This window comes from Trichophyton rubrum, assembly GCF_000151425.1.
Source record: "Trichophyton rubrum CBS 118892 genomic scaffold supercont2.6, whole genome shotgun sequence".
In the NCBI taxonomy this organism is placed as follows: Eukaryota; Fungi; Ascomycota; class Eurotiomycetes; order Onygenales; family Arthrodermataceae; genus Trichophyton; species Trichophyton rubrum.
Window position 1 is genome coordinate 1316072 of NW_003456423.1, and position 24531 is coordinate 1340602.

Below are 24531 nucleotides of genomic sequence, written 5' to 3' on the forward strand. Positions count from 1 at the left end.
ACATATATATACTAAACGAAGAAATATAACGAAGATTGCAGCGCTCTACTGTACGTAAGGACTGTAGAAGGAAATCGAACTCTGCACAACTTGGACTCAACACGGTGATACGGCTGAAGACATAGCTGAATGTGTAATAGAAGCTGGAAGAACTGCATCCAAAGAAACTAGAAGTGTCGTCGAGTCGGTCCGCTGCCGGTGCGAACAAAAGGAAGCAATGAAATAGATTTACCAAAGTAAACCTCTCTATAGGAGGAGTGCGGGGGCGCCAAGACTCGCCCCCCCCCCCTCCAAAAAAAAAAAAAAATAAAAATAAAAATAAAAATAAAAATAAAAAATAATAATAACTGATACAATAACTAGTTATAATGCACCGGCTTAGGGCCGTCCAAATCCTGGGCATCACCTGGTAGACTCTAGCCTTCATGTGGGTTATCATCTTCAACCAAAAAACCACCTTCTTCGTGCATATCATCGTCAGCTCCAGGAACAAGGAATCCACCTCCCGTGTCGTGACTCTGACTATCGACCTCTGTAGTCTGATGAGTTTCAGAGTCAGGGTCCATGCGACTAGCAAATGGATTGTGAGATTCAGTTTCACCCATTCCACCGTATTCTTCCCGGAGCCGGTCATTAATGCGAAGGCCCATTATAAATTTCCGCCATGTAGCTAGGATAAGTTTGTCATGCTTGAGCTTCTCTTTTCTCCTTTTTTCCTGTTCATCAGCCATCCACGCATCCTTCAAAAGGTTCTCATTCTCGGCTGCAACGACTACCCCTTCAATTATTGGAACAGCCATTTTACTCCCGAATTCAAATCCGGTAACTGCTTCTGCATAATCTATGCCGAGTTTCTTGCAAACGCGGACGGTCCCGGGGTATGGCACATGGGCCGCTCCTCGTGGTATCATGGATGGAACGAAACAATCAATGTTCCCATACTCATTCTTGGGTATTACCCCATCCTTTATAGGCGGCGGGATTATAAATTCCGTTTGATATCGGGCGTAGAGTCCTTGCATTGGCTTCTCACCTGTCTCGCGATGAAGCTCGTCTACCTCTCTTTTCCTGTTGAGCGTAACTGCCCTGATGGGAACGAGTTTCAGAGGCGTCTGCCCCATCTTAACTTTTCGTCCTTCTTTATGCCAGCTCTCAGCAGAAAGGCATTTCACTACATCCGATCGTTTATAGACCTTTTCCTCTTTCTTCTTCTCGTTTTTGCCAGTAGTGAAAGTACGGACATGGGTTGCACCAGAACGGAGGGCTTCTTCTCTTTTCAAAAACCTCTCCAGTACAAACTCATCAGACGCCTTCAGACTTTGGAGTGTATCTCCCTCCTTTAGCTTATTATTCCTTGCTTGGCCAGGTGTAAGGGCTTCATCTTCTTTGGCATCGGCAGCAGTCCTTTTACTTGCTGGTCGTAGATAGCCCCGCATTGTGGTCTTAAACCAGTCATATTCGTAATATGCACGAGTTCCAGACATATTGTACGGAATTTTTTCTACTGGTAGTCGAAATCCTTTTGTTTTCCCAGGCCAGGCTTGCTTTTTCAGATACCGAATAGTGACATCTTTTGCAGTTGCATCTGGAGAGTATGCAATCACATACGCTATCACTTGTTTTGCTTTTTCCGCTTTCGCGGCTGGAGGTTCAAACATTGCTAAACGTTCTGGAGTTCTGGCCAGGTAAAATGGAAGAACAAGAGCCTCCACGGGTATAATATCATTCGTAATAGGCGATACAACTTCAGACCAGTATATTGGATGCTTGAGATCTTTATCTATCTTCTTTCCGGAACGGCTTGGCTTTTCTTTGGGGTTATATTCCTCAAATTTACTCCATCCAAAGCCAATCGGCTGTAGGCTGGTAACCATTCTTGCTTCCAGGCCAACAGCTCTTAAAAGAGAAGTAAAAAGCTGGGCTCCTGTATCACGGGACCCTTGACGTCGCCGAGCAAGCTCACGAAATTCGGTGATATCACGAATAATTTCCCCATGGTCGTTGCCATCTTCATCCGGACCATTGAATTTGGAAATCTCTCTCCCAAGAACGGGAATTGGTCTGTAACCTCTTTTTCTCAATCCAGGGGCAGTAATATTGAAAGATTCAGACCAGTAAGAAGCAAGCGCTGTCAGGATATGGTATGTAGGCTCATCCTGGCCCTCTGATATCGAGGCAGATGACTTGACTATTGATCTCCACTGCCCCAGCTGTTTATTGATTTTTTCTGGCAACTGGCAAAGGAGAATCTTCTTTGTTTCTGGATCATTAATCCAGGCATTTCTAACAGCGTTGTGAAATAGAAGACACTGCACATGCATGCAATGCGTTTGTGTCCTAATTAGACGGTCGATCTTACTTGGCCCTTTCTTGGAAGAAAGTGAGAGAGGGGCGAATGATTCTTCATTCCTTTCTAGCACGATACTCAAGTCTCGCAGGGCTGGAGCTGGGGTTTGGATGTTGGAATTGGGATTAGAAGTGACATCTTCCCAGTTCACATCTTCATCTTCATCTTCATCGTCATCATCACCACTGCCGTCTGGCTTTTCGTGCAGACCTGCCTCGCTGTCTTCAGGTTCCGATAGGGAGGATTCCTCAGAAGAAGAGTCTTCCCCATTAAAGAACTCCGAGGTTCTAATCTCATCAGCCGAAGGTCCCGGAGGCGTGTCAAGTGCCTCTAATAAAGCGAGCCTTGAATTGGTATCGCGTCCATGTCGGGTCTTCCTAGGAGTCAGGGACCGTGGCATCGATGGTGAAATGGTGGCCACTTGCGGTAAAATTCACGAAATGAGTCCTTCTAGTGCAACTATCCAATCTAATTCGCATTTGGTGTTTGGGATCAAAGCTTTGGTCATCCTGTGTCTCCGTTTCCGGCAAGGGGAGATGCATGATGATGATAACCCTGGCGAGCTACCTAAGTTGATAAAGTCGCGGAAAAGCGAAAAATCGCCGCGTGGTCACGTGGCTTAAATTAGCCGCCGGGACTGGGCCTACATGAGTGAGGCAGCTTGGTATCAAATGCCAGCGATTAATGAGCATTATATAGCCGTTGTCGGAACATGTCTAGTTGTAAAATTGCAAGTCACAGTTTAGTATGTCCCGAGAGTAGACCTGAGCAAACATTCTGGAAGGTATGGCAGATTTTTACTCAGGAGGAATCACTTCGAAAACGTGTAATCATTAAAGTCGATGTAGTTATTATACGCGCGTGTCTATTAGGGTAAAAGTTGAGCTCTGCTCAATTTCGGACATAACCCAGTCCAAAAAATGAATCTATCAATAGTGCCAATAAATTAGGAAAGGAACATGAACATAGCAGCATAACCAAGAACATGAAATATAAGAATGAAACAGACGCCTGCTGGCAGCGGGCTAAACCAAATCGTCAGTAACGGCGCATGAATCAAGGTCCGTCCTGCTTATAAGATTCTCTAGGTTTGTATCCCAAACAGAAACAGTCTAAAGCCAGGTATTTGAGGGGTAAAAAGGAAGCGGTACGCAGACTTCACTGGGGTAACTTAGGAGGGTTGGGTTTATCTGCCCAGAATGCCTCTCTTTCTCGAATAACTTCCTCTCCCCAAGCCTGGATTTCTGGTAGCCGTATTTTCTTGAAAACGTGGTAGAACTCCGTTAGATCAAGCTTCCCACCATGGGCCCGCTCGTACTCAACGGTCTGCAGAAGCAATTCCATCTTATCGATATCGTGCACGAATCGTGCTTCGAGCGTTTTGTCTTCTTCGTACTCTTCAAAAATCTTCTGGAGGCCTTCTCCTGGAGTTCCCCCGAAGACACTGCCCAGTAGTGTCTTAGATATATATTCCATCACTTCTGCTTCTCGCCTCGCTTTTTCGGCCTTGGTCACTTCGGTATCAACGGGTGTTATATCTCCAACGATCGATTCGGCCATGTCATGAACGAGTGCCATCTTCGTGCAATGAAGAATATTCAGTTTGGAGGCAAGCGAGGGCGGGGCCAGCATTGTCATGACAGACATGCGGTACATGTGATCCGCTATAGACTCGCCATTGGAAATATCGAACCGTCGCCAGCCTTCTCTTTTGGTGGTTTTTAGCCGTTCTAGAAGGTGAAAGAATGGGATGGGCGAGGAGCCGTTTTCCGCTAGAGGATGCGATAGTGTTGAGATAACTATGCAGAAACAAGTCAGCTTAGCCCTCCTTTACGCCAGCTGAATTGACCGATACTTACCGGACTGAGTGGTCCAGGGCGTGTTTGAACCCATCTTTATTCTGGCAATGACCCGAGCTGGGGACAAGATTAATCGATGGGATGAGGAGCTCCGTGGCGAGTTGGAGGGGGGTTCCGTCTATCTTTATTTCTGAACCTTCATATCAGTAGCCGATTATGATTATTTTTGCTTTTTTTGGAGCTTTTCGAGATCCATGCAAACGATCAGGATGACTAATAAGCTCGGCCCTATCAAATCGCACGTTATTTGATTAAAACGTTCTATTTATCAATATGTTGTTGAACCTGGCCCTGTTGGTTGAAAGGAACAGCCTGGTCACTATTTGTGTAAAAGGCCTCCTTTGTTGAGATAGGAATAGAAGATTACATGCTCTAGGTGCTCTATGTAACTATCAAACAAAGGGATTCCCTGATATATAGGATGAAAGCAGTGTATCGCTCAACTCATTATTTAATGAAGAGATGCTCTTCCTCGTTACATAGTACAAGGTTGGCACCAGCAACATGCGAAATGCTGCCATTATCCTCCGTACCAGTAGGAAGATACATTTACCCCTGATACAGCCAGCGCTGTTCCCTGGATATTCATTCCGCTATGCTCAGGGGTCGTGCCTAAGCCATCGTCATGTGACCCGCCCCTTGCCCGGTGAGCAAAGTCGCCAAATCTCCCCTGAATATCAAAATAAAGCGTGAGAGCATCGATAGCTAATTGCTATAGACAACACCACGCCTAGAGGATAAATGACAACTGTGGACTAACTCGTGCCAGATTGTCATCAGAAACCACCTATGCATAAAACGCCTCTGCGACACGAACCCTATGCGTGTTTCTACAGCGAGCTCCGGAGCCGAAAAATGGCCTCAGGCTCCGCCAATTGCAGTCTTCATCCGCAATTTGAAGCTCTTGCGTCTTGATCTGCGTCCGGATTGGCCCGGAATTGTGCCATCGACGCTGTCTGATAACCAGAATAATCTGCGAAGACGAGTACAGGCGGTGGAATGGACGTTGTTTTATCTGTTCCAGCTATGGGATCCTGAGCTCACCAGAAACGTATGAACTATCGTGCCTGTCAGGATTACTCCGTAGGAGAGTATCATCTAACATTAAACCCAAATTCATAGAAGCTCCAACCTTTTTTCCCGCCACTTGAACCTCTGCAGTCGTCAAACCTTCGGGCTGCTCTCTTCCGATCACTTTCGGAGCTGACCAAAAATGGAACTCTGGGAAGGGAGAGAATCTTGCGGAAAGCAATGCTCGAAGAGTGCACTGGAGAGAAGTTTGATGAAATCCTAGCCGAGTTCTCTACGATCGTCCTACGAAAAGTTGTAGCCTCATCTCGTGAATATCGCACTGGAGCCCCTCCGTTGTCACTCCCTGTTAGCAAGCGTGGCCCTCCGAGTGATACTCAAAACCTACTGCCGATGATCATTGCATACCGTGCATCCTTACATTCCATGATAGACCAGAAAAATGAGTTGAATTCGACATGTCGAGACCTGAAGCAATTTCTCCATTTGAAATCTAATGAGCTAGCAAATTCAAGACGCATGCCCAAACCGTTAGCCTCAGAATTGAGATATCAACAGCAAATTCAAGACTCTATCAACAGATCATGGCATGGCGATATTAATTGGGCCAACACAATTTTGAATGGAGATCCACAGGCTGTCTCAGAACCATTGCTTGAGATGGACTTTTCGCAGGTGTGGTCCGGCATGAAAAAGGTAGAGGTCAAAAATGATATTGGGTCGCCAAATCATCCAGACCTGTTAGCGGATTTGGAGGACCGCCTCTCAAAACAGAAATCCCGGCTTCAAAAGTGGCGGAAATTCAAAGATTCACTAGAACTGGACAGTCTACGAACTCGGTTACAACGATCAGAACACTCCAAGGAACCCGAAGTCATGCCTCGAGAGCAAGACAGCACCATAGATCCGTTAGCCGAACATGATGAAATGCAAAAGACACCCACACGTTCTGCTAACATTGGTATAAATTCGATGGTTCCTTCAGAGCAAGAGATCTCTTATAATACCCCTGATGCCTCCCCTAACCCAAAAACTATGACTGATACAAAGCCCGTCCAAAGGAAAGCTTCCGTGTCCCATGAGGCCTCGGAAGCAACAAACTTAATCAAACCAGGTAATTCTGCAAATATATCGACAGAGGACTTGCTCGCCATGCAATTAGGCGCCTTGTCTCTGGAAAAGGATAACAACCCTGAATTACCTGAGACTAACCCTAAAATCGATGACCACCCGATTATAGGTGATAAAAGTGGTATTCAGGACGATGGAGCACAGCCTCAACACGACGAAGACCCTGCTTCTCGGGCTGCTACTCTGTTGGAGCGCACTAGACAGTCTATGCTGTTTGTATCTGCTGCGACTCCTCGTCCATGGAAGCCAATTCCAGAAAACTGCCGACAGTCCCAGCTACTTCTCCCCGGTGATCCATTCGAAACACCTGAGAAAAGAGCCGAAAATAAGGAAAAACCTAACGCTGAAGCAACAGATGAAGACCCATATAGTGACTACATTGATTATGATAGTGTGTTCAAAAGTAGACCGAAAGTCGCTGCAAGCCCTATACCTTTTGAGTCGGCACAATCAAAGACACCTGGTGAAGAGAACCAAGAGGAGGGCTGCAGCTTGAGTGAACTTGGACTTGATAGTTCCCCTTTAGGAAAAGTGAAAACCCGGCCAAGGGCCCAAACTGCTATTCGGCACCCGATATCACCCGAAGATAATGCAGAAACGACATACTGAACCAGCGGTAATTCAAGGATTTACATTCATGGCGTCTGGATGCGTACCGTCTAGCATTGTTTTTATGTAACTATGAAAGAATCTACCCGGTGCCCCTTGCCTGATACCATAGGCTCCCGAAGATAGCAGCAGCCCGGCAGTAGCCCTAGCTACTTTCAATAAGCTCCTTCACCTCTCTAAATATGAAAGGAGGCTCCTCTGCCATGCTGAGCTGTCCAATCCAAGCCCACGTCCGATCAGAACGATTTTAGATTCAGGTTTAGATGTTGGCTGGCTATCTTGTGCATCTGTAATTTCAAAGACTTCCCTTACACCCTGAATTATCCTTGTTTTTCCATTTGTTAGATAAAGAATACCCTTGAGTCGATGGATTTCGAAGTCTGTGATAGTCTCCCCAGGGCTGTGTTTATGTTTTGGGAATTCTTGATTCCAGAGCACGGCTTGCAGCCATTCATCGATATGCGCAACCTTATCCTCTGTTATATCCGAGATTGTGAATGCAAGTGTAGAAATGCTCTAAATGAGATTGTCAATTTTGTCCTCAAGATAAAAGAAAGCCTTTTCAGTGAAAAGGGATAGGTAAGAACTTACAGCGTCGAGTCGACTCTGGCCTTTGGTGGAGAAATCTACGGTTGTTAATTTGTCATAAGAGTGCAGCTCAAGAATCGTGCCCTCGATACTCGGTATCTTGCTATGGTCCGTTACATGGATTGTAGCCAGACCGTTAATGGAGGTAATCCTATCTTTCACCTTTACAAGTTCATCGCTTGAGACAAGATCGGTCTTATTGAGAATGATCACATCTGCGTGTGATATTTGTAAGTGGGCGGTTGTTAATATGCTTCCTTCGTGAATACCTTGCTTTTCTTCTTCGCAAGATGGTTCATCCAATAGCCTATTAATGTTCTTTGCATCGACCAGTGTGACAATCCCGTCAAGATAAATGGAGCTACCCAGCCCATCATCAACCCAAAATAAAGGGGCAATATTCCCGGGGTCAGCTAGTCCGGTGGTCTCAAGTAGGATATAATCAAAAGTTCCCCTCCTGTTCATTAGAGATTCAATGGCCAGAACTCCAGCATCCCTACCATAACGTCCGGTCAGAGCACAGCTTTATATAACTCGGCCGTAGAGACTATGTGTCTTATACATAGATTTAACTGTAGCACATACCTTACCGAACAGCAAATACAACCATTTGCTAGTTCAAGCCATTCTTCAACTTGCTGACCCTCTTGGTTCACAGTCATTGACTTCTCAATATCGACAGCTAAAGGCAAGTAATTTAGCTAGACGCACATACTGGCATAACAATTTCCAGCCTTACAATCTCCAAACTCTGGTTTTGAACAGTCAGTATGGCCGTATACTAGTCACTGAAAGATATTTATAAGGCCCACGAACCGTTAAGAATGACTGCTATTTTCTTCCCATGTCTTTCATTCAAGATGTAGTTTAACAAAGTAGTCTTGCCTGCCCCGAGGTAGCCTGGGAGAAAAAGGTACCTTGTTAGAGCATTAAAGTCATATTGAACAAGTATAGCTGCCAAAGTACCTGTTACTATTGTTATGGGGACTCTAGGGAGGCTTTGGTCTGTCGGAGTCTTGGGCTGTTCCTCCGGCTGTTCAGGAGCGGTCACATCTACCAGCTGTGGAGGGCTATCATCGTCATCGCTGATCGCGCTCATTGTGATTATACAAGGAAAATTAGACAAGGTAGTAAAATCCCGTCAGCCTTTCTTTATAGATCCGATCATTAATTGATCCGTATCAATCCATATCAATCGATATAACCTAAATCAATAGTTATTCGACGTCCAATTAAAGTGGGCGGCACGGAACAACTTTAGCACGATTCATCTTTTGCGCGCGGTTAATTTCCATGTTCAGGTACGGCCCGGTTTATGTTTACATCACGGAAAAAAAGAACAGCTTGAGCAAGCTATAAAACCGGCTTACCTTTACCCTGCTGGCTGATCGAAGAGTCTATATAGACAGCCTATTATAATGTCCGGATCAGCCGTATCGCCGTCAAGCTCTCCACGCTTACCCAGCCCTCCTCCTTTCACGGAAGTACAGATCGCACCCAAATCTCCAACTGTCAACGACGGGAAAAGTGATGGATCCGACGAATTTTTAGGGATACCTCATGGTCAGGATGATGCATCAGCACGGAGAATACGCCCCGGAACAAAGGCTGCAAATATGGCCTCTGGTCCCCCCTTGGTTCCGCTCTCTGAGGTTCGTTGGTTTCGTTCATAGACGCAACAGAAGATGAGGCTAGCTAACAAGAACTGACGATATGTTGGCTATAGCTCGATTCTCCCTTTCAGCTCCAAGAACATCTCAAAGCCTCATACCATCATTTCACACAACCCGCAGGTTCTGATACCGTTGCCCCAATAACCCGAGAAATCGCACGAGACTTAGCAGAGCCCCCAGCAGGTGTAGAAAGGTCACTTTGGCTGTACGAATTATGTCGATTCCTTACCATGAAAGCAAACAACCTCGTCGTTGCGTTCTTCGCAGAAGAGCCACCATGCTCAGCGCAAACCTGTCCCGAAATGCGTGCTTCTGAGTGGCAGTACCTATGTGCCGTCCACGACCCGCCTAAATCATGTTGTGCAATTGATTATTGCTGTCATACTCTCGACTGGGCAACAAATGTTCTCACGTCACCCAAATTCTTCCCAAGCCGACTCACTCTTGGTTCTGATGCGACTGGAGGACCTCAAGCAAGTATGAGGCATCTGACGAATGTCTTCCGGCGGGTGTACCGAATATTTGCCCATGCCTGGTTTCAGCATCGGGGAGTTTTTTGGCAGGTTGAAGGACATGATGGCCTTTATGTCTTTTTTAAGACTGTTTGCGACGTCTATAGCCTCATTCCTGATGACAACTACACAATACCACCTGAAGCAGAGGGTGATGCTTCTCACACCGAACCCTCGAATAGTCAGAGTCAAGGTGTTAACAGAAGGCTGACTATCCTGCGCAAGGAGGATTCAGTAACAGCAACGCCTCCCAACAGCCTTGAAGAGCCTGGTACAGGCTTGTCTGCAGCAACTACAAGGCGACATCGACATTCTCCGTCAACAGGTGTGGGCGTTACAACGATTGCCGAGGCGGCAGAAGATGATGACCTAAATAAAAACACCCTAGAAGGGACCCAGCCACTCAAAGAACCTAAGGTAGGAAGAAACGAGAAGATTGCAGAGGGCATCGCCGAGGACATCGCCGAGGAAATCACCGAGGAACCGGAATCATTGACCCAAAACGAAGGGCAGAATGTCTCACTCGAAGAACAATCCACAGAATCCAGTGACTCAAGTAACACGGGAAAGCCTGCTGCAGTATTAGAAGAATCCGCCTCAACTTTGCCTGCTCCAGCAGAAGAAGTGACAGATTCTGAAAAGGAGCCAACCGAGGAAACACCTGGATCCCCCGGACCATCTGAACCCACTGTTTCAAGTATGGACGATGGACTGGAAGAGAACCAAACAGAAATTCCTGCTCAACCGATAGAGGAGAAAGGAGAAGAAGCCAGTGAATCCCAGATAACACAAGGTACCGAGAGCAAGCTAGACGAAGAGGACACTTCTGCCAAGCCTGAAGTGCCAATTGATTCTGATACTCCAAGTACGGAGCAACCAGAGCCAGCTAAGGAAGCCAACACAACCGAGGAATCTGAAGAGAAAGATCCCCAAGAGCCAGAATCCAATGCACCACAATCTTAGTAACCGGACACGGTACTCCCTCTTTTTGCTAATACTGCGGAACATGTCTATAACGTATTCAGTTATTCAGTCCTTCGTGGTCGATATTTCCCCCCTTTCCCTTTTACATTTATTTTTATCATACGGATCGAACTTGTATATGATATTGCATCTTTCATTGCTTATTATTTCTCTTTTTTGTTTCCTCTATCCCCTATTTTACCACCTTATTCTCCCTTTCATCCCCTTCCTTCGTGGCTTGACACTGGGTAAGAGACTTTTATCATTATTACATGTTATGCTGAACGGCTTTTCCTACTAAGATGATGTTTTTCTAGAGCCTTCCCTTTGCTATTTCTTCATGTTCCCGACCTCTACTTTATATCTTCTCTGCCTCATTTACACCTGTACTTTAACGACTCTCGGCCCTTTTTTCCCTTTTGATTGAACAATAAAAATATGTAATGATTTCCTCGATAATAGATTTTCGATATACCTTACCTGTCATATAGTAAATTTTAAACGTGGCTGGTTCAATCAAAAGAAAGGACTTGATCAGCTAGATCTGGATTGAAACATAACTAGTATACCATTTCGCACAAACAACCCAGCGCCGTTTCAAGACACAAAGCTTCAGTATCCAAAACAGGTAAAAAAATGACATCCTGAGACGACAAACCGTATGCATGCCAAAAAGTGCAAAGATACTCCGTACAACAAGGGCACAAGCTAACAAAGCACCATCGCTGGGTTCCTGTCTCCCAAGGCAATAAAATCATACCCATATCATCATTCGTTAGACAAGAAGATTATGTACTGTACTCAAACTCGAAAATAAATTGAAAGGGCATATAAAAGGAAAATACTCCAAGAATCCAACGGAGCGCCAAAATTTGCATATATCAGGGCTGAAGAGGGGTAGCTGAAAAACTTTTGCATTCCATTTTTTTTTTTTTTGTTTTTTTTTTGTTTTTTTCTTGGTCGTTGCCGAGTATGAAAAGTGTAGACAGGTCATTATATAGGGTATATAGGAAGAAATAAAATAAATGGATGGAAAAAATGGCTGATTTATAACAAGGGGCAGAAATGTAAGACATAAATGCATAAACATCGGATCAATGAGCAAACGATAAAACGAAATGACATATGGAAGAACAAACGAAAAAAAAGGGGGGGAGAAACAAACGAAATGGGTAACAATAGGGCAAAGGGAAAACACCGCGCTCCTCCTACTAGATGATGCAATAAATGGACTGAAATTAGATAACATTCAGTATCAAATACAAGTGTCGAAGTGGGAAAGTGTGGCATTTTTTGTTGAGATGGATTTGGTGTAGAGAGAAGTTGGAGTTTTGTACTTTCGGGGGCAATTGACTATGAGTCGCTCGTCTATGTTGTTGAATAATCAAGTGCGAACAGCCGGGTTTATAGGTAGCACTGACGTAAGTAGTTCAGTGCAGGGGGTATTCGTAGTCGCCTTGTATAACTTCTGGGAATCAGATAATTTTCTCCAGGAAGGCGTTGGGGTGAGGGAAGGCCGGATTAATTGGCAGGTTTGACGACATGAGATCATTGCTAACCGCTTTGAAAAATGGAAGAGTAAGACGGTCGGGCTGTCTGCCTTTGTGTTGAGGGTTTATCGGTAGGGTTGAAAGAAAAAGGTCGTCCGAAGATGAGATGGTTGATGACAGTTGTGGAGATATTATTTGGTGAGGTGGGGCTGAAATAGATGGGGTATGCGTGGAGCAAAGGCTAGGGCGTATAGGAGAACCTAGATTCCCGGGTTGCCTGATAATTTGTCCTTTATGGCGGGGATTAATCGGTAGAATAGATGTAAACAGGTTGTTGTGTGACAGACGGGCGCTGAAATCCTGAAAACAAAATTGCGGATTAATCGGCAACAAAGATGTGAATAAATCATTAGAGGTAACGGGTGAAGCGTCAGACGACGGAAGGGTGCCAACGGCAGTATTTCCAGATAACTTTTGCTCAGGAATTAGTTCTGGTTTAGGAGCAGCAAGCTTGCTTCGCGATTGATTAAGACTCGATGGCGTCTTCCTGTGAATGTCAAGACTCTGCTCACTGTGGCAGGGATTGATCGGGAGGGCAGAGTGGAAGAGGTCGTCTCGGGGTGTAATCCGGAGCCGGGGTATCGTAGACTTTATACCGCCGCTAAACGTCTTGCTAGTTCGTTCGCGTGGAGAAGTGTCACGATCTAAAGGATCGACATAAGCCGGATTAATCGGCAAACTTGAGGTTAAGAAATCGTCATCGGCATACTTATTCAAAGACACAGGCTTGGATGGAAGTTCCTCATATCGGAGATTTATTGGTAAACTAGAAGTGAAAAGGGTATCATTGGAAATTGGCTGTCCAAAGGAGGTTGTTCCAGATGAAGAGATATCAGAATGGTGCGTAGCCAAGTCACAGCCAGTGGTTTTCATAAAGTCCGGATTGATTGGCAGACGAGAACTAGAGAGATCCCCAAGGCCAAGGACTGGTTTGGGGTAGTTAATTCCTTCCCGATCGTTTGGCGGATCTACCTGAATAGTGTGCTTAACTTCGGGATTGTATTCCAGTCGGGAATCGTCATAATATTCAGGGGAAGGGAGGGAGTCAAGAGGAAGATGGGCTTGATCAGGTGTTGGGTAAGGGTCATCCACTAGGTACGAGGGGTCGGTTTCAACATGGTCCTGGATTTCATGAATATGGTCTTCGTCAACGGGGCATCCGCGTTCAGAATGCACTGGGAGATCTACAGGTCCAAAATCATCAAATCGAGGGTCAGATTCTGTCTCTCTATCCTGACGGTCCAAGAGCTCCATTTCAGCTAAACCCATGGAAGTATGATGTGAAGCCAGTGCGGGTCTAACAAATGCAGGGTTATAGTACGGCACCGGATTATGACCATTCGCCCAGTGACTTCCGGGAGGTAGATACTGTCCATTATGATTAAGCCCATGTGGAGAACCGGGGAGGCCATGCTCGCCGTTGTGAGCAGCTTGTAAGTTGTTATTCACACAATGGAAATCAGGACTATTCCTCGATGGAGGCATTATCACCGGCTCGACCCCCATGTGTTGATATCGAAGGCGATCTCCTATGGGTACATTGGTATAGTGCATACCCTTGGGATGTTGGTCCATGTACACTGAAGCCAGTTGATAATTGTAATTGCTGTAGGGATAGCCTTGGTATACACCGTTGAGATCTTGCATGGGAGCATAACGGGGTACGTCCGCTCCAGGACTGGGGAAAACTTCATCTCTTTGATCATCAAACAAGGCAAGGAGGTCCTTAGCGGATAAACGGCCCTGTGGACGTTCGCTGAGGCAAATATCAACTATTCTCCTGAAATAAGCTGGGATTTTCATATCTTCCGGTATAAGGAGCGGTCGTGGCTGCCTGCCTGGTTCATCCTCTTCCATGGCCAGGCCCCAAAGAGTCATCCCTAGTTGATAAAGATCCGACTTCACGCCAATGTACATGGATATTCTTTGTTTACTCTCCAACTTTTTGGCAAACTCTGGTGGTTCCCATCCAATCGGGCAGCCTCGGCGGTTGATATCAATTATTTTTGCATTATCATGCTCATCCACAACAACGTTGGATACGGTAAAGTCTCCCTGGACAAAGCCTGCTTCATGAATATCCCCAAGTCCCTTAATGATCTGTTTTGCCCAGCGTTCTCTCCTTTTCCAAGAAAGTTCACCCTTGAAGTCGTAAAACAAATCAGCCAAGGCGCCCTGTTCTGCGTAGTCTATCAAGAGTCCTTTGACCAAAGTCCCGGAGTCATCAACAACAATTGCTCTAAAATTGATAACATTGGTCGAATCAAGAAGAGCGTGAAGAGCGTTGATTTCGTAGAGAAATTCCTCAACAGTATCTGGGCCAGTGATTTCCTTCTTCACGTAGTCCTTTCCATGGTACTTCACTCGGTAAACAAAGCCGGATAAGTGAGAATCAAAATCTAGTTCGCTTTCGGGAATAAACAAGGGGTTGAGATACTCGACGCTGGAGATTGGAGGGAAAATGATAACTTCGTTCACATCCTCGGTAACATGAACGTGGAGACGGCCGTCCCGAGTTTCCAGTTTAAGATTTGTGACAGTATCATAAAATTGAATCTCATCGATAGACTCGCGAATTGATTCATATATATGAGCATTTTTTTCACGGTGGTATTGTAGCTTTTTCAGGTCAGACTCAAGTGAGTTAGGTTCGGCATTACGGTAGTCGCAAGACACGGTAACTTTCCGCCATCTGTTCGAGGCCTCAGCATAAGTGATGAAGAATTTTTCACGGTCAGACTTGTCCCTGAACCTCATGCTAAGGTTAAGGATCCATTTCTTGTCGAGTTCGGCTTCTAGTTCATTATCGATAGTACCTTCAGAGGGAGGTCCGTATTCCGAAGCTAGGTCAGTTTGCGATTGCCTTTGCCCCAGTTCGGGGTCACGTTGAAGTGGGGACGGTTCATCGTTGATCAAGGTGGGAGATGCCTGGGCCGATACATGATAGTCTTTTGTGGGTAAATCTGGCACGGAATTCCGGGGAGAATAAGCCGGGAGGGGAGAGCTTGTTCTACAAGGCCCTATATCTCCCTGGCGGTCAGCAGAGTAGGCCCGTCTGTGTCCTAGGCCAGACTCCGAAGGGGTAAGGTGGTCGCGGCGCTCTGAATTCTGTCGTTTAAAGGTTGGGGCTCTGGGCAAACCAACGGTAACATTAGACGGACTGGCCTGGGGGAGGGAGCCTGCCAACTGCTCACTGTCTGCCACCGAAGTCACACCGTCGATATCGTCATCATAGTTGACGTCGCTTTCGTTATCATCGTGCACACGTTTTGCATTTGAAGAAGGAATGCCCGCTAGGCGCTGGCGGCTCAATTCTCGGGCAATGAACTGAGAGTGAGATTCGATGCCTTCGCCGTCCCTCCCCAGCCAGCTACGAAGTCCAAGGCGGTGGAATAAGCTGTGTCTGACCGGGGGAGCGGCCTTGAGGTCAGGCATGAGGAAGAATGGGTACAAGAATGGGCCTGGTGCGTCGGCAATTGAGATGGCCATGCAGCACGACGCGAGGCGAGCTTGGGCTCGACAGCGTGACAGCTGACCTGGATGACTGGCTAGACAGGCGCGAAATGTCCATAAGAAATAACCGGCGAGGCGGGAGGGGGAGTTGGAGAGCCTGTCGACCAGGTGTGAAGGATACGGCTGGAGGCTCTGGCTCCTTGGTCCTCCAGCGGCAAACGAGAAACGGGCCTTTTACATGCAGCCACCCAGCAGCGAAAAAGGACAGGAGCGCTGCTTTTCCTTCGTGTAACTAGAGGAGGCAAGGAGGATTCATCGTAATAGTAGTAGTAGCAATATCAATAAAACAGTGCGAGGAAGGGGAAAAAATAGAAATAAGAAAAAAAAAAATAAATAAAAATATAAGGGAAGAGGGAAAAGTTCGGTATGTGCAGGGTCTTGGTTGGACTGTTGCCCGTCACGCAGAGACCACACCCAGGTCAATTGGAAGGGAGCCTGCCGGAGAGACGGCCAGAGGTTAGCAGAGGCTTCTCATCTAGCAGGGGGAGCGAAAGGAAAAGACCTGGCTGCCGCTGCCGCTGCTGTCGCTGCTGCGTGAGGTGTGGTTGGTGTTGGTGTTGTGGTTGTTGTTGTGGTTGAGACGAAAAGGCGAAGGTGAAAATTCAGAATGAGGCTGGCGTTGGCCGTTTTGGCGACCGCTTTTTGATTCTGCCGCCGCCGCTTCTTCCTTCTTCGACGACAAGCAAAAAAAAGGACCACGACACAGCCAGCAGCAGCAGCAACAGAGGCAGACGGAGAAGGAGAATGTCCAGCCACTGAGCAGAGCCAGGACACGCAGAGAGACATGGCAGGAGGATAGGGGGAGCCAGGCAGGACAACTCGCACGAATGACATACCGAATTGGACGCCAGAGACTGGCTGGTGGGCGAGCGAGGAGGAGAGACGATGTCTGCTGTGTGGCATGGAGACGTACAACATGCGGGCAAGAAGACGGACGGCGAGCTAATGGCGACTCAGGATGGCCGAAAGCTTTGGTTTTCAAGGGGCCCCCGTCGTCGGTCTTGATACTGGGTGGTGACGCTCTCGAGGACACCGTCACTGACTGCCTGTCCAGCAGTTGACAGTCGGTTGGTTACAGTTTGCAGACGCAGATGCAGATATAACTATGCAGACACACACACACGCACACACACACATGTGCTGGGATGGCTGAGTACTTCTAGAAGATCAGACTCTAAACAACCGACCTGGGCGACAAGAAGGCTCTCCTCCGGCTTTTTATGGATAAAGCGGCCCATCAGACGGCCGCATCCATGGTTCAGTTCCTCCCTCCCGCAAAGTTACAAGGTGGGAACAGGCGGATAACGACCGTACTGGTCTTGCTCGCCCTCTTGCTGCCGTCTCGAGCTCTCCTCCCCAGCCACCTCTCTGGATCATGAAAGGCCTCTCCTTCGCCCGTGTGTTTCAGTCAAGACCTCGTAACGCTAGGCAGCAGCTTCAGATTCTGTCGGATATCGTATCCTCCTCTACTCATGACTCCTCGCACAAACAAAACCTTCCACGGAGTAACTTTCATCGCAACCAAGGAAAGAAAAAGGGTAAAAAAAAAAAAAAAAAACTTTCTTCTTAGTCGATGGAATTTTTCCCATCGACCCACTAGATTTAACTTCCCCCATGCGACTGCTGAGGGGCGGGTTGGAGCCAGGATATCGTTGGGCACGACGTGGATAGGGCTGCCTGCGTTAACCTTGCATTAGTGACAGTTCTCCTTTAGCGCTGCTTTGTGCTGGCTCCAATTGACCAACCCAACTCGCCGGCACTCACGCAAGATGTATTACTCTTTCCAAGGCAAGCCTGCCTGTCGACTGGTACTGATCAGCAAAATTGGAACAACAGCAGCACAATAAAGAAGCGGACAGGCAACAATACAAGCCGGGCAACATCTGAAGGTAGCAGCTTAAAGCCACCATCCCTGGTGACTGTTTAAGGTTCACCTTTTCTGACTGGTTGATTTTGCTCTCGATACTCTGACAGGTTGCCCTACCTTGGACTACCCTGGTCTTCTCTCGACCTTCTCTTCTCGTCATTATTTTCTCTGAACTCTTAGCCGAGATGAAAGGGAGGAAAAAGTAAAAATGAGAAATGGGAGAAAAAGAAAAATCTCCTTATATGGCGGTCTTACCCATCTGGAAGATGTTTAACCACTGGCGGTAGGAGCTGCATCGGCCCGCATTGGTGACCTCATTGTACGTGCAAGGATTTTACGAGCCTCGTCGATCAGTACATAAATTCTACCTTTCACTCGCGTGTACGGAGTACTCCATACTAGGAAGAGAGAAAGGGCAAAAAAGAAAGGAAGGAAAGGAAAGAACGGCTTTCTCTGCAGAACTCCAAGTCGAGTCTTCAAGAGAGACAAATGATTAAAAGTACAGGGGTAACATTATTGGTGCCGACTTTGCACAGCATCAATGTGGTCCTTCCCAGTAGTAGTAGTAGTAGTAGGAGAGAATTCCATTTTTCAACTAGTCCAAAACAAAGAGCATGCTTTTACACCTTCCAAGGTCATAATATTCAAGAGACAGACAGCAAATTCAGATACAGATAGCATCACCAAACACAAATACTCCCAACCGCGAAACCAACCTAGTTCTTAATCCACTTCTGCAGGCTTGGGAGGGCTCAGGATCCACTGCAAAACAGTATAAGCGACTTCTTGATCATATTTTTCCGCGTTGAGATCGTAGATGGCGCGTAGTGTAAAAGTAATCGTTGGATATGTTTCTGATGGTTTTATGCTTGCTTGAACTACTCGGACCTGTCGATGGATGAACGTCACAACTGTAGCCTTTGATTCGCTCATGTGTTAGCCAACCCAAAAAAAAAAAAAAAAGGGGGGGGGGGGGGGGGGGGAGCGTCTGAACGAGACACAAAAGGGAAAGTGGATAACCTACGGTCAAAAATCCCTCTTTGTACCGTAAGATGGGTTTGTATTTCTCTACTCGAGGATTCCATATCATATCATGCAATTGACGGTAGAATACTGAAATCGCTGCCAGTAATTCGGATCGAAGAAAATAACTCTTGGGGTCATTCTCGACCTGGCTCACTTCGTACGCGCTTGAATGATCTCTCATTATGCAACTCCAATGGTTTTGCTCAAGATAGAAAAGCTGTACTCCCTTTATACAAGGGTATGAGTGATACACCATGCGGTGTACTTTGTTAAACATTGGGCCACAGAACCTGGAACGACGTTAGATTGGATGATAGGATAAGTAACAGCAAGGAGGAGGAATCTTGCAAAAGCTAGTGGCTTACTTACTCCCCATGTTCGATGAATGGATACTCATCAAGAACTTGATAGGCTCCCGTCTGCATAAATCCAGAAAAGCCCCAGTTGCTGGGTAAACCGGAGAAGAGTCCCTTTTCAGGATGGTTGACCCTCTCACACTTCCTGATGGCCTTTAAAAGCTCTGGAGGAGTCGGAAAGTCTACTTTGTTGCCTGTGCTGTCTATGCATTTCACCTTGATGTCCTCTGTTTTCTCCAGCCAGTCACAGGGAAAGGAGTCTGGCGCGTATGAGATGTAGAGCTTGAATAACGGTATCAGGTACCAACCCAAGCACTCAGGCCGCTCAAAGGCATATGGCTGCCCTGGGGTCTTTGGAACTACTGGAGCTAGGGGCATGTGGGCCGGCAGGTATCCTTTTGCAAATGATTCAGTGATAGAAGAAATGGCAAAAGAGGATGAGGAAGAAGAAGAGATGGTGGAGGAAGAAGGGGATGAAGAAGAAGAAGGGAAGAAGAGGAAGAGGAAGAGATATAGAGGTGGGTGAACACGTGACCAATAACCTTCACTGGTGGGGAACCAACGCCTTATGCAGCCAATCATTCACCGGCTCGCCCGCCAGGCAACCATCCTAAGCGCCGGCCTTCCCCTTTAAGAAGCCCGCCCTCCTGGCCCCCTCGTCCTTCTGCTCTCGCTTCCTCCTTGCAACCTCATCTTCTGTCCGTTGACTGCTTCCCCTGCTTTATATCACCTCGAGAAGATACCCTCAGTTGCTCGCTGGACAAGTAGCGATAGCTATTTACTCAAGAATCTTACCGACGACAGAGTTTAGTTATTAGTGCAACTTTATTATCGATAACCTCTCTGTTACACGCCTAGGTGGAGATGGCAGCGACACGTCGAAAAGCGGCTCATGATCTCGACAGAATACCTTCAGATGAAGGTGAATGGCGTGCAGCAGCACGGAAATATGGGCTCCAGAGCCGTAACCTTGAAGACCTGTGCAAGAATGGTACGTCTTTTAGTTGCCTGACTAGCCGGTTAAACTGCGCTTCTCAGTAACGAAGTTCCGCAACATCTGTTAATTAGTATTGAAATAGGGAACTTCTCTGCGTCCACAGTTCCAACAGAGGCATTCCTTACCCTTCGCTGCATTTGGCCTAAAAAAGGAGACTACCAGCATGCAGTGGCCTACATTGCCAACCTAGAGCACTTTTTTAACTGGGATAATGTTGATGACGCTAAGAAATTGATGGATAACCAGCAGCTAGGACTTGATAAGCTCACAACCCTATATCAGATAATATGTCTTCCAAAACAATCCCTGCAGCGCACCCCTCCTGAATTCTCTGGAACGCTGTCGGATGGCTTAGGCCCATTCTCTCTGCTTGTCCCCATATATAACCAACTTCAGGACAGACGACCTCAAACCCCATCTAGTGTCTCTTACCTAGAAAATGCTCCCAGAGGACAACCATTTTTTGACGCTTTTCATCACCAAAGTCACCAGGCACCCACAAGCCCAACTCGCCATGGCGCCGCGGTGGAGGATATTACTATAGAAGATATCCAAATGACAGGCATCGACATCGGCAGCTTTAGCAGCTCCCTCCCTGAGGACGCCTCGTCTCTAGCCGAACACTCCGTAGTTAGCGTGCCAATTGACGAACCTCTTCCCCGCACACCGACGGAGACCCTCGTCACGGATTTCGCGGTTATCCTTCTAGGGGGGCTAGCTAGTCTTGTGCAGCCCCTGGGCTATAAACCCCTTTGTATGGCAAACTCTTTCGAGACGACATACGAATTTGGCCCACTAAACAGCGTATCAAACCCTCTGGATAAGGTCAAATTTCGGGCTCGTATTGATGGTAGCATTCCATTCAGCGTTTCTCCGGGCAAGGACCTTCGTGAAGCCATTATTTTCGAAGCCAAACGAGCGCCCCGTGTCGAGGGGATAAATGAGGTTCCCGTTCTTGCACAACAGTCAATGGAGCATGCCGCTTACATTTGGAACCGTCATAAGGAGGACACAACGGTAAACTATTCTTTATGTTGTACTACATCCTCATAAGAAATTACAGCTAATAATAGTCTTATTTATAGTGGAAGAACTCTGTACAGAAATACCATACTTTCATGGTAGCTCAGGACCACCTTGGCTTCCACATTAGCATTGGAACGTACGATAGTAGATATCTTGACTACATCTTCACGTCTAATAGCCGAAGAGTTATCCCAACCCAAGGGAACATCCCGTTTCTTCAAATCCAGGAGTTTGGCCCTTTCGATGCGGAAAATGAAGACCATTTGCCGCAGTTTTTACTAATAGTCCTTTCGTTCATTCTTTCTCAGCTAGAAAAAACGGCGGCGGCGGCTATCTTTAAAGATGCCCTTCGCTAGGCATGGTCCTAAATGATGATCAACCTGGTATCAGATTCCGTGATGAAACAGTTTACGAAAAGCTCAATTCGGCTCAATTGCTTAGATTTTCAAACAATTCAAAGGTATCAGGGTGCGAGGTACGCCTTATTCTTTTTGATAAATTCGTAAATAACTATTTTTAGCTAGTGGTTCATGCTTTATCAAGAGTTATTTTTGTTAGCTGGGCAGTTTACTCTACCTGTTGACTTGATATCAAGGTTTAACTAACTAGTTTTAATTAAGTTAGTCAGCCAAGACATTGACGGCTCAAACCTTGTTGTCAATATAAACTCCACCGAACTGTGGATGCAGTGAGGTCTCTCGATGTGATTCTATAGATGTCATTTATCGTAATGCTAATGTACAAGGACAATATCCAGTAGTAACCAAACCCATATGAGCTGAGATCAAGCTGCATATCTAGGGTAAGCAGGCCCTTTCCTATTTTTTTTTCCCTTTTCCTCTCCTTGAAGGGAATAATTCCACCTGTCCGCTGTCTATTACCACAAAGGAATGGCCTTGATGAAAACGAATAGGAACAAAAAAAATGATAAATTCAACACGAGAGTAACTCCGACCGATGCGTAAGGACCAAGACGGGGGGATCGCGGTAGAGGGGAGGATGAATACAAATATCACAGGGTATGTAAATGGAAACAGGGGCTTCTATATAGGTAATTCAATGCGTATGGGGGGAAAAAGGGTTAGTCTTCATCTTCCCGAGTCGTTTTGTCGGCCTTCTCCGGTTCGCTAAGCTCTTTGGCCCAAAGCTGGTTAATAGCGTGTCGGTCAACACTGCCAAACACTATATCGAATACTTCTGAGTACCAGCTGGCAGCGTGACCTTCTATTCCCTCCTTGATGTTCTAATTGACAACGCGTAAAGTTAGTCAAGGTTCAAAAAATAATCATCCATCGTAAAGGAACATACCTGAGGGAGTTCTAGCCAATCAGACATATTGTCTGCTGGGAATATAATAGTTTTAGCTCCTGCCCGACGAGCAGCCACGGTCTTCTCACGGAGACCGCCTATTCGCAAGACCTTCCCGGTCACAGTAAGTTCACCGGTCATGGCAATAGTAGGATCAACGGGCTTGTTAAGGGCAAGCGAAAGAAGAGCAGTTGCCATGGTAATACCAGCAGAAGGACCTATAAAAGACATCAGCAGCTGCTAGAAACGGACAGCATAGGGAAAAACAGATCTGGGACGCACCATCTTTCTGAACAGCGCCCTCCGGGCAATGCAAATGAAGCCTCGCCTTGTCAAAAAATCTATTATCTGGGAACTCTTTCGCCATAAGAGATTTCGCGAAAGAATATGCAATCACCGTAGATTCCTTCATGACGCTCATCAAGTTACCAGTTTGTTCAAAGCCGGGTCGGGATGTTGATGTTAGCGCAGATTGTAAAATCGATTCCACGTATAATGCAGCACCGCCCATGCTTGTCCATGCCAGTCCCATTGCAACACCTGGAGGAGTGGTATCATAGAGTCTATCCGAAGTGAAAACAGGTGGTCCAACGTAATCCTTCAGGTTGTCCTTCCCAATGGAGACGTGGACATCTGGTGGAACTTGAACAGCTTCTAGCTTTGGAGCCTCCCGGGGTTGCTCAGTAGACTCCGTTGCAGCATCCGCTTCCCGCTTCGCAGCATTTTCTTGTTCTGCCCGCACTTCTTCTCTAACTTTACTTTCCTCTGAAGGTTCTTCTTCTGGTAGACGTTGGATAATTTTCAATGCCGCTTTCCTGTATACTTTCTCAATCTGCTTCTTGAGATTGCGCACACCACTTTCACGGCAGTATGATTTTATTAGCTCCTCAATGCCTTCCTTTTCAAGGATCACATCCACGTCCTTTAAACCGCTGACCTCTTTGGCTGCCGGAGCAAGGTATCGCTCTGCAATGGCCATCTTCTCATCGGCAACATAGCCGGAGAGTTCAATCAGCTCCATTCGGTCTAGCAAGGGACGTGGAATGGTGTCTGTCATGTTGGCAGTACAAACGAAAAGAACCTTAGAGAGATCCACGGGAATATCCATATAGTGATCGAGGAAAGATGAATTTTGTTCCGGGTCAAGCAGTTCGAGCAGCGCTGATGCCGGATCTCCCTGGTGTCCTCTTCCGATTTTATCGACTTCATCAATGAGTATCAGGGGGTTTTCTGTTTGACATTTTTTGAGAGCTTGGATAATCCGACCGGGAAGAGCTCCAACGTAGGTCCTACGGTGGCCCTTGATCTCAGCCACATCAGTCAAGCCACCAACACTGAATCGATAGTATTCTCGGTTCAGGGCTCGAGCTATTGACTTTCCAATACTCGTCTTTCCAACACCAGGGGGCCCGACAAAACAAAGAATTTTTCCTTCGACTGTTCCGCGCAATTTTCCGACAGCAATGAATTCGAGAATCCGGTCTTTGACGTCCTTTAGCCCATAATGGTCTTCGTCCAGGACTTTCATGGCATTCTTAATACCGAAATTCTCCTCGCTTCGTTTCCCCCATGGTATCTGTGTTATCCAGTCTAGATAGTTTCTGGTGACATTAAACTCTGACGCAGCAGGTTCCAGGTGTGCGAGTTTATTCAACTCTTCATCAAACACTTTCCGCACAACATCAGGCATGGCGAGCTTCTCGGCTTTCTCCTTGAACTTCTCCACAAGCTTGTCCTTCCCATCAGACTCGATACCAAGTTCCCGCCGAATACCTTTCATTTGCTCCATTAGCCAGTATTCCCGTTGGCGTTTTTGTATCTTGGCTTCGACATCCTTTGAGATCTTAGACTGAAGTTGGGCGTTCATCAATTCTTTTTTCAAAACAACCAAAGCTTTGGACAGGCGCTCCTCGACATTCATCGTTTCTAGGACGTCCTGTAACTCTTTAATTTCACCAGCAGAAACGGCGGCGGCGAAGTCCGCTAGTTTAGCAGGCTCTTCTATCACATTTCCAGCCGACTGACTCATTGAAAAGGTCGAGATTTGATCGCGAAATAGGGGGTTTAGGTTTGCAACGTCCTTGAATACGTTGACTATCTCACTAGTCACCGCACGTATGATTGGACTCTTTTTGTCCATGGGCTCTTCGACCAGGTTGTCCACATTTACTATGCTC

General features: G+C 46.6%; 9 protein-coding genes across 10 annotated transcripts; 3 read left to right on the forward strand and 6 right to left on the reverse strand.

Annotated features, from left to right (window-relative positions):
• Nucleotides 1-416: 416 nt before the first annotated feature.
• TERG_05901 (uncharacterized protein) lies at nt 417-2747 on the reverse strand (the record flags this gene model as incomplete). Its single annotated transcript, XM_003233985.1, has 1 exon — nt 417-2747. The coding sequence occupies one exon, from the start codon at nt 2745-2747 to the stop codon at nt 417-419; it is 2331 nt and encodes a 776-aa protein (XP_003234033.1).
• Nucleotides 2748-2989: 242 nt separating this feature from the next.
• TERG_05902 (uncharacterized protein) lies at nt 2990-4287 on the reverse strand. Its single transcript, XM_003233986.2, has 2 exons — nt 4207-4287; nt 2990-4146 (listed from the first exon to the last, which is right to left on the reverse strand). The coding sequence occupies exons 1-2, from the start codon at nt 4238-4240 to the stop codon at nt 3506-3508; spliced, it is 675 nt and encodes a 224-aa protein (XP_003234034.1). The 5' UTR covers nt 4241-4287; the 3' UTR covers nt 2990-3505.
• A 33-nt stretch (nt 4288-4320) lies between these two features.
• TERG_05903 (uncharacterized protein) lies at nt 4321-7095 on the forward strand. Its single transcript, XM_047748518.1, has one exon. The coding sequence runs from the start codon at nt 5458-5460 to the stop codon at nt 6973-6975; it is 1518 nt and encodes a 505-aa protein (XP_047604501.1). The 5' UTR covers nt 4321-5457; the 3' UTR covers nt 6976-7095.
• Nucleotides 7096-7143: 48 nt separating this feature from the next.
• On the reverse strand, nt 7144-8225 carry TERG_05904 (uncharacterized protein; the record flags this gene model as incomplete). Its single annotated transcript, XM_003233988.2, has 3 exons — nt 7144-7491; nt 7567-8059; nt 8149-8225. The coding sequence occupies 3 exons, from the start codon at nt 8223-8225 to the stop codon at nt 7144-7146; spliced, it is 918 nt and encodes a 305-aa protein (XP_003234036.2).
• Nucleotides 8226-9466: 1241 nt separating this feature from the next.
• Nucleotides 9467-10711, forward strand: TERG_05905 (uncharacterized protein; the record flags this gene model as incomplete). The annotated part of the gene is made up of 1 exon (XM_003233989.2): nt 9467-10711. One exon carries the CDS (start codon nt 9467-9469, stop codon nt 10709-10711), a length of 1245 nt encoding a protein of 414 aa, XP_003234037.2.
• A 954-nt stretch (nt 10712-11665) lies between these two features.
• On the reverse strand, nt 11666-17133 carry TERG_05906. Of its 2 annotated transcripts, XM_047750059.1 has the most exons (2): nt 12971-17133; nt 11666-12905 (listed from the first exon to the last, which is right to left on the reverse strand). In XM_047750059.1, the coding sequence occupies exons 1-2, from the start codon at nt 15748-15750 to the stop codon at nt 12899-12901; spliced, it is 2787 nt and encodes a 928-aa protein (XP_047606730.1). In that variant the 5' UTR covers nt 15751-17133; the 3' UTR covers nt 11666-12898. The 2 variants fall into 2 exon arrangements, with proteins under 2 accessions (XP_047606730.1, XP_003234038.1); XM_003233990.2 differs by having other exon boundaries at nt 11666-17133.
• Nucleotides 17134-17405: 272 nt separating this feature from the next.
• On the reverse strand, nt 17406-19623 carry TERG_05908 (uncharacterized protein). The gene is made up of 3 exons (XM_003233991.2): nt 19037-19623; nt 18666-18957; nt 17406-18559 (listed from the first exon to the last, which is right to left on the reverse strand). The coding sequence occupies exons 1-3, from the start codon at nt 19603-19605 to the stop codon at nt 18365-18367; spliced, it is 1056 nt and encodes a 351-aa protein (XP_003234039.2). The 5' UTR covers nt 19606-19623; the 3' UTR covers nt 17406-18364.
• A 122-nt stretch (nt 19624-19745) lies between these two features.
• On the forward strand, nt 19746-21402 carry TERG_05909 (uncharacterized protein; the record flags this gene model as incomplete). The annotated part of the gene is made up of 3 exons (XM_003233992.2): nt 19746-20014; nt 20103-21037; nt 21106-21402. The coding sequence occupies exons 1-3, from the start codon at nt 19888-19890 to the stop codon at nt 21400-21402; spliced, it is 1359 nt and encodes a 452-aa protein (XP_003234040.1). The 5' UTR covers nt 19746-19887.
• A 725-nt stretch (nt 21403-22127) lies between these two features.
• Nucleotides 22128-24494, reverse strand: TERG_08879 (ATP-dependent protease La; the record flags this gene model as incomplete). Its single annotated transcript, XM_003233993.1, has 3 exons — nt 22128-22289; nt 22355-22572; nt 22637-24494. 3 exons carry the CDS (start codon nt 24492-24494, stop codon nt 22128-22130), a joined length of 2238 nt encoding a protein of 745 aa, XP_003234041.1.
• Nucleotides 24495-24531: the final 37 nt, after the last annotated feature.